The sequence below is a fragment of the Acipenser ruthenus genome, chromosome 20 (genome assembly GCF_902713425.1).
Source record: "Acipenser ruthenus chromosome 20, fAciRut3.2 maternal haplotype, whole genome shotgun sequence".
Classification (NCBI taxonomy): Eukaryota; Metazoa; Chordata; class Actinopteri; order Acipenseriformes; family Acipenseridae; genus Acipenser; species Acipenser ruthenus.
In genome coordinates this window covers 29930796-29944386 of record NC_081208.1, presented here as the reverse complement: position 1 = coordinate 29944386, position 13591 = coordinate 29930796, and the positions used below count along the sequence as shown (strand labels likewise).

At 41.6% G+C, this 13591-nt stretch overlaps 1 protein-coding gene across 3 annotated transcripts; it reads left to right on the top strand.

The window, feature by feature from the left end:
- The first annotated feature begins 598 nt into the window (after nucleotides 1–598).
- Nucleotides 599–8406, top strand: LOC117425088 (tumor necrosis factor receptor type 1-associated DEATH domain protein-like). Of its 3 annotated transcripts, none has more exons than XM_034041754.3 (6): nucleotides 600–918; nucleotides 1747–1810; nucleotides 3043–3193; nucleotides 3408–3688; nucleotides 4678–4894; nucleotides 5299–8406. In XM_034041754.3, exons 2-6 carry the CDS (start codon nucleotides 1805–1807, stop codon nucleotides 5601–5603), a joined length of 960 nt encoding a protein of 319 aa, XP_033897645.1. In that variant the 5' UTR covers nucleotides 600–918; nucleotides 1747–1804; the 3' UTR covers nucleotides 5604–8406. The 3 variants fall into 3 exon arrangements, with proteins under 3 accessions (XP_058849869.1, XP_033897645.1, XP_033897644.1); XM_034041753.3 differs by having other exon boundaries at nucleotides 601–687; XM_058993886.1 differs by lacking the exon at nucleotides 1747–1810 and having other exon boundaries at nucleotides 599–918.
- The last annotated feature ends 5185 nt before the right edge of the window (nucleotides 8407–13591 follow it).

Below are 13591 nucleotides of genomic sequence, written 5' to 3'. Positions count from 1 at the left end.
AGTGTGTACGTTTTGCAGCAATGCGGTTTTATAAAATCCAGCTTCCTAAAATTACAGCATGCAAACTTTCTATAGATTTGATTAAACCTGGCAAAAAAAGTAATATTTACCCTGTACAACGCCCATTGTTCATCTCCCTCCATTTTGCTATGTCGCTCAGTGTTTTTTTTGTTTCACAACACCAAATTAAATAGGAAATCGACAACTAAGTGTACAAGTTCTAGAAATTTTACAAACGAGAGGCCCATCTTGCAATGAGTCACCATGCATATTATTATTATTATTATTATTATTATTATTATTATTATTATTGTTATTTTAAAACGATGCGTTGTGATACACAATAGCATAAACAGCAAACTGCCTGCTTTGACACAGACCATATTAGGTAATACTAATATGGTCCTACACCTGTAACGCTGGAAATGGATGGGGAAAATATACCAAGTACCTGAGTCAAACGTATGGTGGTATCACTAATTACCTGAGTTAAACTTAAAACAGTCTGAACGAAGCATAATATGCAGTATACTCTTTCAATAAATCAGTAATCATTTGCAATCGCTGCACCCTAAATAAGATTGCAGTTTTTGATACTTGGCACTAGGAGGCAGTGTTTGGTAATTTTAAGTTTAAGGAATGTCAGGGGTCATGTGACCAACTGTAATTTCCAGGAAGAGAGAGCAGGTAATTTTTGAAAAACTTAAGAAGTGACTTATCGGTGTTCCACAAAGATTCCTGTCGGCTACAATATATTGTTTGCGATTGGTTTCTTTGGTCACTGCCTCCGAGAGCTCCATTCACTTCTCTAGGTGTCTTTTGAAGTCTGTACGACCCGAGACAATTTGGGAAGTCCGGATGTGTTTGTGTACTGCATATATTTATTACTCAAAAGATTTTTTTTTTTTTTTTAGAGTGGTAAGTTCAACATTTTTGTTTGAATTATTACTTTTTAATTCCCATCTCTTTTCAGCTTATATTGTACAATTCTATACATTTAATATATATATATATATATATATATATATATATATATATATATATATATATATATATATATATATACTTTCGATTTCTATTGAGTATCAGAAGTATTTCAATGTTAAAAACTTTGATGTTTTTGAAGTTTTGGGATAAATATTTAAATGTAATGGCTTAGAATGCTGCATGCCATTATTTTTAAATCAGAAAAAAAAAAAAAAAACGAATCTGGGCATTCATATTATATTTATTAATTATTGCATTAATGTAACAAACCAACATCACTAACAATCACAGCAGAACTAATTCTGCTCGTGGTGAGTGGGTTTAAAACAAAACTATCCCTTATAAAAGTGTACTGTAGTAAAGGGCATAGCAATGTGTGATAAAGCCTGTGTGTCTCGGTGTGTGTGTGTGTGTGTGTGTGTGTGTGTGTGTTAGTTCTAGTTTTGTGTCTGAAACTTTCAGCAGCTGTGTGTGTTTGTTTTGCTCTCATGGTGACAAACTGGGATTGCGTTGGAAGTATGAACCAGCCTGGGCTCCATCACGCAAGCAGGCCTGGCCTGTTTCTTCTGAGAATAATGAAATTGCTCTTAGCTTCGAAACACTTTGAAACTCCAGATACTGGTTGCACGGGTGTGTCAGCGTAATAAAACTCAACCTGACTCCTCCCAGAGAGTCTTCATGAAGCTGGGCAAGAGCTATTTACACACGGACTCATTCCAATGATCTGACTCATTCTCATTTCTTTCTTTCTGTTTTTAGAGATTTGAATTTGCAGTGGTTCGTGTGTACAACACGTAATGCACAAGAGGCAGACAGTATGGAGGTAGTGTACTACGCTCCCCTTTGTCTATAGCAATGCACAGCAGTGGGAAACACAACCTGGTGACTGTACAGCTTTGTGGCTTTTCAGCTTGGGGGGCATACAGTACTAATGTCTAAGGCCAGTGTTTTGCTTACCCAACAGTACAAAGTTCCTGTTTCATAAGCAATGCCAATACAAAACACATTGTAAAGAAGCGGAAGAAATGCAAGTGTCGTCATTTTTAGCTGATGAGCTTTCATCAGAAAATACGAGTTTGTTAGGTACTGTGCTGGGTATTTGTACACAATGTATATCTCAAACGGATTGATTTAAAGGACGAGGTATCAGTATTTGCCACTGTTTAGATCTGTTCAATCTGCACCAGTGTGTTTCACACAGCCTGGCCCATATTGGTGTTATGATTCTTTTGTCTTCTGGCTGGTGAGAATCAAATGCAGAGCAAAGCCACAGTATACGCCATGATCGGTCACACCCTGTACAAGCAATGGGGTTGTTGTGTAATTCAACTTTAAATTATGATTACAGTATTAATTCACATGCGTGGTCCAGAGATGTAACAGAAAGACTAACCAAGGATAGCTAATTATACAGTCACAGTGTCTGAGATAAAAAACAACATTCATATATTCCTATTACTAGTATTTTACTAATGGAGTTATCTTCCCTATACTACTAGAGCAGGCATCACTTCTAAGTGGAGTTCTCTCTTCTAGTCCGGTACAAAGGTCTGCAGCACTGAAACAGTTAACATTGTTAAAACTTCTCCTGTAAATCCTGAGGGAATTGAGGTGTTTCATTGCAAGTTTTCATGGAGAGGGTGAGAGAGATACTGCAAGCAGGGTCGAGTCAATTACCTTTTTTCAATTCCAATTCCTTTTTAAAATAAATTCCCAATTCCAGTTCTAGGTCTTTCAAAGGAATTGCTTTGAAGTACTTGGAATTGGAATTGGAATTGGAATTGGAATTTGAAGTGATTGCAAGAGCTGTTAAACAAGTAGCGTGATGATGAGTACAATCAACGACCATGCCAAAAAAACAAAAGACAAAAAAAACCAAAAACGTTATTTGCTTCAATGTTTATGATAAAAGATGTGCTACCTTTCGTAAGTACAGGTGCATTCTTATATGTAGGTATTGGGTTGACTGGGCGGACAGTGAAGGGAATTTATGATTTGTACGTAATGGCAACTGTGCTGAATGTGTTTTTTGTTTGTTTGTGTTTTTTCTTTCAGAAACTGACCTCAAGCAGTGGGTCTGGGGGGTGGGCTGGTAGTGCGTTTCTCTTCCTTCAGTCGAACCTCCAACAGGTAGATCTTCCAGCCTTGTACAAAGACCTGGAACAGAAAATCAACGTTTTCAAAGCTCTTAAGCTAACACTATCAGGTATGTAGCCCAGTGTGTCTTGGGTAGGGCTGTGGCTGGTGGCTAACCTGCTAGGTTTTGAAATGACACCTTTAGTGACCTGTGGCTCTGTATCTTAGAGAACTGATTATTGTAAGGAGCTTGAGCTCGCCCTGCAAGGTGAAGTTAATGGTAACTAGCTTTAGCCACAGCTTCAGCCACAGTGTGTTTGCCGTTGTGTCTCCCTCTGCTTTAGATTCCGCGGGTGGCCTGGATGGATATGAAATTCTGAAAGTACACAACACTGAATCAGCCCTGATAATCCAGATCAAGTTCTCTGACGAGGTGCACTGCACTGCGTTTCTCGAGAGCTACGCCAGCGGAGGGCTCAAGCAGTGCTTGGGACAGCACCTGAAGGCTGTGCTCCCCGTCACAGAGGAACTGGATTTTGATACTAAACTCAAAGCTGGCAGCAAAACGCTGGACGATTTTCTCAAAGATCGAGATCGCTGTCTGCGCTGCATCAAGGAGGCCCAGGTGAGAAGAGTCTTTTACAATATTGTAGTTTAACAGCTATAGGGATAGCAGGGGAGAGGAGGGGCTTCAGTGATACACACAAGCGCCCTGCACTGTAAAGAGGGCACTGAGATTACTTTGGGAGTATTCCCCCAGTTGACTAGTGACCCAGCACATGTGGCTACAAATGTCAAAACACACACACACAAGACGTAGCGACTGTAAACCATGCTATTCAAAGTATGAGAGTATGTATTATGCCTTTAATAACCCATTTTTTTTTCTTTTGTTCTGGTCCTGCTATAAATGGGGGGAGGGGGGAATGTGGATCGGAGACACAAATAAATAACTAATCAAAGAAATGCAAACCGGGGGGGGGTCCCCGAGTGGCTCACCTGGTAGAAGCTCAGCAGAGTGGTGCACAGGGTGACTCATACAGCGCAGGTTCGCGTCCTGGCTGTGCAAAGTTGGCCAGCCTTCGCTTGGGAGCGTCGCATTGACTCTGGCCCTCCTGTGGGTTAGTGAGATAAAACCAGCAGGGAATGTTTCTCCTCATCGCTCTACAGCAAACCCTGCTTGCCAGATGCCCAGCGTGCTCAGAGCAGACACCTGCAGGGCTGGCCTTTGTCCTGGGTGAAAAAGGAAGCTGGCTTGGTCGTGGGATCATTTGACAGCCACTGAACCTTCGGGTCTCCTGAGCCATGTGGGGAATTTCTGCAGTGAGGGGAAACGCGATTGGGCATTCCAAACTGGGAGAAAATGGGGGGGAATTATAATTGGACACACTAAATTTAAACAAAAAAGAAATGCGAACCGCACACTTGTGTTTCAGACGTAACAGACATTTCAGTTGGACGGCAGCACAGTTCAAAGGTGTATTTCAGTAAATTTGAGAGGAGCTGGTGATTGTGGAAAGGTCATTCTTTGAGTGCAGGTTTTTCCCTCTTTGATTAACACTAAATAATGAAATGCATAATGAGCCAGGGTTTGCCTGCCCTTTGTGTTTGCAGCCTGATCGGCTGAGGGATGATGAAGTAGCTCAGCTGGAGACGACTCTCCAGAGTTTGATGCTGAATAACAGGCATCCCTCTGAAGCCGTGCACAAAGGCTCCTCTTCCTCCTCCTCCTCCTCCTCCAAGCCTCTGTCTCCGGCATTACCCCTGAACTCCAGGGAAGAAGGCTCTCAGCTCCCGAGCGACAGTTTCAAGTTCCAAGGAAGAGTTTACGGTAAAAATATCAAGTCTAGGGGTAAAGACATATTGTTTTAACTTACATGAACAGAAAAAAGGGAGTGGTCAAAGGATTTAATCAATGAAATATGACCTTACACAACTGGGAGAAGGCAGCTGTATTATATACACTCAAATACAAAATGTAAAAATGTATTATGCTAATGTTTTTTTGTAGAATTTGATGAACTAATGAATTTGACTTTATGTGTAAACATTCCATTTAAAAAACAATAAAATATTTTATCCACAATTTTTTAATTGAAAACAACATACAATTTCAAAACACAAGCTTTCAACTGTACTGTCACCTGTGTGCTATTTCCTAAACCTTTAATAATGAACGCAGTACCACATTTGTATCAATTTCACTAAATTAAAGCGAACAAACCGTTCTCTCAGATGACAGGCGGCTGACCTCCTCGGATCATCAGAAGTTTGCCTTTGTAATCGGCAAGCAATGGAAGAAGGTGGGCCGCTCTCTGCAGAAAGGATGCAGAGCCCTGAAGGACCCTGCCATCGAAAACCTGGCCTATGAGTTCGACAGGGACGGCCTCTATGAGCAGGCCTACCAGATGCTCAACAAGTTCCTCCAGTCCGAGGGGAAGAAAGCCAAGCTGAGCAGGCTGATTAGCGCCTTGGAGGAGAACGGGCTGATGGGAATCGCAGAGCACATGCTGGATATCCAGCCCGCAGAGAGGCAGTGAGCCGAGTTCAGGATGAGCCCCCTCCTCTTAACTCAAGTCACCTTCTTTTTTATTACCTGTCAATACGGACCTGCCATTACGACTTCTGATTTTGGTTTGTGATTTTTTTTTCTCGTAAGTTTTAATGAAGACCGTTCATTATATAGCTGTGTGGAGGGGGGTACATTTAATGCCATAAATGGAGAGATTGTGGATCTAATAGTTTCTAGTCTGATTGGTTTTATCTACATTCTACAGTATAATCATCCTTAAATAGAAAACGTTCAGTGATAGAATATTAAGAGAAGCTTAGTAAAATTCATTGATACTTTTTACCTGTTAGTCTATCTCTGTGAAATGAGTTTTAGCATCACATTCTTATTCTGTGTATCTCTACCCCCAGATGGTAAGGTGTGATAATCTCTTAACAGGACTGTTAATAGAAAATGACCATGTGCTGTAACCTGTGTGGGGGTGAACTGTCCCATTAGGTCTAAGAATGGAAAAGCTGCTGAATGATGTTCAAGCGCAGGATTTCCGTTCACACACGCAGAACATGATGAACAGCTTTTTTATATGTGTGATACATAATTTGTTATTTGTGAATCTGATTCACATTTGCCCCATGGATTTTACATTTGTCCTAAAGGAAGTTACTCAGCTGTGCAATTTCATGTAAAAAAAAAAAAAAAAAAAAGTACATCTTGAAAAGAAGTGCCCCCCCCCCCCTCCCCACGGTGCATGGGACAGGAAAGACAAACCCGAGCTGGCTTTCAGCTGCCTGCTTCGAATTATATAGGTTATGTTGGGAGTTCCAGCTGTAATACAGCTAAATAAAATCCTGTGCAGATCGGGGAGCACGCTGAACCTGAGCTTCCAGCACCATTCGAGCTGCTAATAATAACAATAGCTCACAGGCTCTGAGCTGAAGGACCACAAAGATTTCAAAGAACAGTGTTTCACAGTGAAGCTCAGAGCACCTCATTATCACAGACTCCAAGAAAGAATCTGTGTTAGGAGTGATATTCCGGCATACAACTGGTAATCATGTATTCACAGCCAGACACTTCATTGCTTGCTGCGTTAGTGCTATTTTTAAATTAGACATGCAGGTGTTTAGTTCTTGTACAAGTATGCATGATTTTTTAAATTATTATTTTATGGGAAAGACTAATGTAATCTGTAATCGCAGTGTAATAATCGAATTAGCAGGCACTCCCATGGCTTGGCGAAGGAGGTTTGGCACTCTGTGGTTTTTTGAGGTGTTGCCATTGATGTATTTGTTTCTCTTTCTGAGTCAGGTGACCCCATCCCCCCACATTATTATCAGTCCTATGACCGTGTCAGAAAGCACAATTACAGCCAGTAAGTGAGATATAGACAGTAAAGTATTAGGAACAGCAGCATCTGTCAGCACGGCGCTGCGATGAAGATGGGCCCCTGCTTTAGGGAGTTCTCTTTCCAGGGAATGTAGCCCTGCTGTAGAACATGCAGACACGGGTTATGCAGTTTTTCTGTTCAGTGCTTCAAAGACTGACGTTGTCTTCAGGCTTAAGCGCTAATCGTGAATCTGTTTTCATAAAGCTCTGGGTGGTTATCCAGCTTCCCTGACACGTTTCAGAATGCTTTCTCACTCGACAGAGGTATGAAGGCAGCTCATTCACCAGCATTAGAAAACATTAGAAAAGCTTCTGGCATGTCACTCTTCTGCCTCCCTGTCTGCCCTTAGCACGAACCTGTTTCCACAGCTTGAATGAAATCTGTTGTTTCGTACAGTCTGACAGTAAATGTTAGTTGCTGTTGTTTTGTATTGTTTTTGTATTGTGATTCATAAGTGCTGGGTGTTGCTTATTAGAACAGAAATCAATTCCCACAGTTTCGGCACAAGATGACAATTCTCATAACAATCAGAGACACCCTCAACTTATGAAATATGTTGCACTTACTGTAAATAACGCCTTTCCAGACCAGATCCCCTCAAAGCAATGAACACATTTTAGCAGAGCAAGCATGATTAAAAATGAAGAGTTTAACCCTTTCAGTCCTGAACTCCTTTATTGAGTTTACATGAGAACATTATTTTCTTAAATGGGACTTTAAAGTCATGTCAGTACTTTAAGAATTCTAAACGACGCTAAGAGAAGGAGGGACCTTGAGGTCCTGCAGCACTGAAAGGGTTAACATTATTAACCCATTAAGTGCCTTTGTCCTCGTTTGAGGACAGGCTGTGCTTTGTAATTTTTTTTACTGGCATCTACACCTGTTGTTTAAATTCTCTTTTTCCTATATGGTTATGATAACTTACTCTATGTTGTTAACGGCAAAAGTGAAGTCTAAATGTAATGTATCAAATTCCATGCAGCTTGTGTTGTGGTGTTTTCAAAGGAAAATGAATGTGGTTCATGGGTTGAAGAAACATGTTAGTGCTGTTGGTTTCTCCCGCTGTGTAGTCTGGTGTGTGTGACAAGGCTTTGGAACTCGTTTATTTGTGGATGTCAACTTTCATAGCAGCAGCAATTTATGTTTTTCAGCAGTGGATTTTTTAAGTTTTTTATAAGACAAAAAAATAGGGCTAGAGCTCACAGGGCAAAATAATAAAGGTGGATCGTTTAAATTGTACCTTATCAAAGTCAATGTTTTTTGTTTTTTTTTGGTTAGTTTCAGGAAATCCCACCTATTTTCAGGGTTACCACAGGAAGCTGATAATCATCTCAACTGTTTTCTAATTATTTCTTTTGTTTAATCCTGTCATGCATGAAATATTGAAAATAGCTGACCGAAAAAGTAGTTTTGGACAGGTAATAAATATATTTTTAATTGAAAATGTTTTCAATTTTTTTTTCATTGCTTTATATGGGAGAAAAAATGGCATCCTCATGAGGTCGTCGTGCATTTACGTCTCCCGTGTGTTCCCATAGAAAGACTAGAAGAGAGGTTTCTGTGTCCGTCCCCATATGAGATCACCATGCATAGTAACCAGTGGATTCCTAAGTCCATGCTGTTGTCTTGATGTTTTCTAACTTGTAATTGTTTTTCTTGATGCATTCCTGTGACACGTATCTTCCACTGTGTTCAATACCCGCCCCTCTATCAGGGTGTCGCTCACAAGCAGGGGCTTCCGTCTCAAAATCATTGCATTGGAACAACACCGTTTTTTGGCAGGGGAAAAAAATCTTGTCCAAAAAATATCCGCTTCCCACAGGACCCTGCCCAACTCTGGTTGCCATGACACCAACATTAATATTATGACAACCAGAACAACACAAAGGCACAGCACAGCTGAGAGATGCGTTGCTGAATAAACTCCAGAGTACAGGTTCAGGTGGTTCACAGCTTGTCTTGTGTGTTGAAAATATTACCCAGTCTCAATCTACATTGTGTACAGATAATAAGTGACTGATTCCCTGGGTAATTTGTTCAAATCCCACATGAGGCACAGGTGTTAATCTCATGTTTTGAAAATTAATTGTTTAATTTACCTTATAGACCTATAAGGTTTGGCTTTAAATCCAGTTCAAGTCACACATTAAAACCAGTTGAAAATCACAACTTATCCCAAGGTCCATTTCACAAAATGTAATAATGTGTAATAATATGCCAGCTTTTCTGTTGGTGCAGTGTGATAATTCAGTGAAATGCTGTGCTGGTCTTCCTTGGGGGATTGGGTTCAAACCTAGCAAACCCATTACTCTCAGTAGTTTGAGAGTAAAACAAATATATACAGTAGAACAAATTACTTGTAATTATATCCCAGCAAACATCAAGCGTTGCCAAAACCAATATTTTTTTAATTAGCTTGCAGCAAACACTTTTTATTTTTTATTAAGATTTGTTTCAATACCACCGTAAATCTCTTTCAATAGAAATTATTGCCCAACCAGGTACCTACTACACAGAACAGGCCAACAGTTAAAGTACAGTTTCGCAGCAGTACCAGCAGAGGGCGCTGTTGAAGTTTCGTTTCATATAGTTTTATTGACCACAACGCACAGGGTGACCTGTGTTTATTGCAGGGTACCCACCTGTGTCTCTTCTGATCCAGTTCAAGCCTGTGTTCCAATGACGACTTTAATTAGTCAATTAGACAGTCCTAATCAGACCTGGGCTCAATTACCATTGCAATTGTGCAATATGAATGTTTCCATGCACTGACAAATTGTAAGGAAAGTGAAAGATTAAAGCCCTTTGGTACTAGCTATATGTATTGCTATGGCATTTCTGTTAGTACTTGCTGAACCAGTCTGTGCTGCTGGGATCGTTGCACTTTGTGAGAATCAAAACAAAACCAGGATGTAACCACTGGTCCAAAATAGCTCATGTTGGTTGAGGTCACAGTGACCTCTTTTGAAATGTATATACAAGTGGAGTTGACTGCACTAAATATTACATTAATGATGCATGTTGACAAAAGAACACTCTTGCAGTCTCCGGAAATTGAACAATCACAAGGAATTTCTTATTTTATCCTCATGGTTTTATTTATTTATTTATTTATTTATTTTATTGTTAGTCTCCCCTGCCGACTTACAGCTTTCAAAACCCTTCAGCTCATGTCCGTTAAGATAACCAACACAGCAGAAACAAAAGAGAAGGGGCTTCACTGTGAACTCAAGACCACCACACTACTGACCCGACACAAGAGAAACAAAAGAGAAGGGGCTTCACTGTGAACTCAAGACCACCACACTACTGACCCGACACAACAGAAACAAAAGAGAAGGGGCTTCACTGTGAACTCAAGACCACCACACTACTGACCCGACACAACAGAAACAAAAGAGAAGGGGCTTCACTGTGAACTCAAGACCACCACACTACTGACCCGACACAACAGAAACAAAAGAGAAGGGGCTTCACTGTGAACTCAAGACCACCACACTACTGACCCGACACAACAGAAACAAAAGAGAAGGGGCTTCACTGTGAACTCAAGACCACCACACTACTGACCTGACACAACAGAAACAAAAGAGAAGGGGCTTCACTGTGAACTCAAGACCACCACACTACTGACCCGACACAACAGAAACAAAAGAGAAGGGGCTTCACTGTGAACTCAAGACCACCACACTACTGACCCGACACAGCAGAAACAAAAGAGAAGGGGCTTCACTGTGAACTCAAGACCACCACACTACTGACCCGACACAGCAGAAACAAAAGAGAAGGGGCTTCACTGTGAACTCAAGACCACCACACTACTGACCCGACACAACAGAAACAAAAGAGAAGGGGCTTCACTGTGAACTCAAGACCACCACACTACTGACCCGACACAACAGAAACAAAAGAGAAGGGGCTTCACTGTGAACTCAAGACCACCACACTACTGACCCGACACAACAGAAACAAAAGAGAAGGGGCTTCACTGTGAACTCAAGACCACCACACTACTGACCTGACACAGCAGAAACAAAAGAGAAGGGGCTTCACTGTGAACTCAAGACCACCACACTACTGACCCGACACAACAGAAACAAAAGAGAAGGGGCTTCACTGTGAACTCAAGACCACCACACTACTGACCCGACACAGAAGAAACAAAAGAGAAGGGGCTTCACTGTGAACTCAAGACCACCACACTACTGACCCGACACAACAGAAACAAAAGAGAAGGGGCTTCACTGTGAACTCAAGACCACCACACTACTGACCTGACACAACAGAAACAAAAGAGAAGGGGCTTCACTGTGAACTCAAGACCACCACACTACTGACCCGACACAACAGAAACAAGAGAGAAGGGGCTTCACTGTGAACTCAAGACCACCACACTACTGACCCGACACAACAGAAACAAAAGAGAAGGGGCTTCACTGTGAACTCAAGACCACCACACTACTGACCCGACACAACAGAAACAAAAGAGAAGGGGCTTCACTGTGAACTCAAGACCACCACACTACTGACCCGACACAACAGAAACAAAAGAGAAGGGGCTTCACTGTGAACTCAAGACCACCACACTACTGACCCGACACAGAAGAAACAAAAGAGAAGGGGCTTCACTGTGAACTCAAGACCACCACACTACTGACCCGACACAACAGAAACAAAAGAGAAGGGGCTTCACTGTGAACTCAAGACCACCACACTACTGACCTGACACAACAGAAACAAAAGAGAAGGGGCTTCACTGTGAACTCAAGACCACCACACTACTGACCCGACACAACAGAAACAAGAGAGAAGGGGCTTCACTGTGAACTCAAGACCACCACACTACTGACCCGACACAACAGAAACAAAAGAGAAGGGGCTTCACTGTGAACTCAAGACCACCACACTACTGACCCGACACAACAGAAACAAAAGAGAAGGGGCTTCACTGTGAACTCAAGACCACCACACTACTGACCCGACACAGAAGAAACAAAAGAGAAGGGGCTTCACTGTGAACTCAAGACCACCACACTACTGACCCGACACAACAGAAACAAAAGAGAAGGGGCTTCACTGTGAACTCAAGACCACCACACTACTGACCCGACACAACAGAAACAAAAGAGAAGGGGCTTCACTGTGAACTCAAGACCACCACACTACTGACCCGACACAACAGAAACAAAAGAGAAGGGGCTTCACTGTGAACTCAAGACCACCACACTACTGACCTGACACAACAGAAACAAAAGAGAAGGGGCTTCACTGTGAACTCAAGACCACCACACTACTGACCCGACACAACAGAAACAAAAGAGAAGGGGCTTCACTGTGAACTCAAGACCACCACACTACTGACCCGACACAACAGAAACAAAAGAGAAGGGGCTTCACTGTGAACTCAAGACCACCACACTACTGACCCGACACAACAGAAACAAAAGAGAAGGGGCTTCACTGTGAACTCAAGACCACCACACTACTGACCCGACACAGCAGAAACAAAAGAGAAGGGGCTTCACTGTGAACTCAAGACCACCACACTACTGACCTGACACAACAGAAACAAGAGAGAAGGGGCTTCACTGTGAACTCAAGACCACCACACTACTGACCCTTCTGCCTGAAGTCAATCAGATTCCACTCTTGGGTGGAAAACGCATGTATTTTATTTTTATTATTTTTTTTGTCATTTCGAGAAAAATTTGAAAATCTCCAAAATACATCATAATCAGCCGTTTATTAATGATGATGCTATCAGCTATCGTTCAGCATTTCTAGTAAATTAACATAAAATAGAATGCACGGCAGGGTGTTAGAAAGGTTTTGTTAAACCTTATTAGATGACTTACAAATATGACAATAGTACTGCTTCTGAAGCCCCAGGGACGAGGCTGACTGTATAGAATAATAAATGGGTGGATTGTCGTAATCCCTTTAAAGGGGTTCTGTTCAAAACATACAGGCGTCTGTTCATTCAATTATAATGGGTGACATGATATAAATATAACCGCCGTTTCAGGGATGGAAGTAAGACTCCCATCACATAGCAGTTTGATCCATGCCTCGTTTTACCATGACTTTAATAAGACACCGCAGGTGTTACTATGAGTTTGAGGAGCCACAGTGTATACACCTGCCTATACACTGTGGCTCCTCAAACTCATAGTAAAAAACCTGGAATGGGTGAAACTGCTATGAAATGGGAGACTTGTTTCCATCTCATCATTCAAACAGGTCCCTTGCTGGCGTTTTGCAAGTGTGTAAAAACCAAAAATACACCAAATAGACTATATATATATATATATATATATATATATATATATATATATATATATATATATATATATATATATGGACTGTTAGATATGTTGGTTTTCACATCCTTGGTGCACAGAAAGTCGTTTCCCAATTATCTGAACAGCAGCAGTGCTTAAACCTGTTAATTAAAAAGACACCCAGGTGGACTCCCCCCCCCCCCCCCCCCCCCCCCACACACACCCCCACCCACCCGATCGTCAGCTGACATGGAAACCAGTTGCTGCTGATCACACATTAACCCAATCTACAGGAGTTGCCAAGAAAATGACAAGAAGTCTGAAAAGCAAACTTGGGGAGACCACGGA

Bases quoted from the DNA above. Each gene is read 5' to 3' on its own strand.
- LOC117425088 (XM_058993886.1), top strand. From the start codon at position 859: ATGTGTTTGTGTACTGCATATATTTATTACTCAAAAGATTTTTTTTTT. The intron at 3,194-3,407 runs GTATGTAGCCCA...CCTCTGCTTTAG, and splicing joins TCTTAAGCTAACACTATCAG to ATTCCGCGGGTGGCCTGGAT. The intron at 4,895-5,298 runs GTAAAAATATCA...CCGTTCTCTCAG, and splicing joins GTTCCAAGGAAGAGTTTACG to ATGACAGGCGGCTGACCTCC.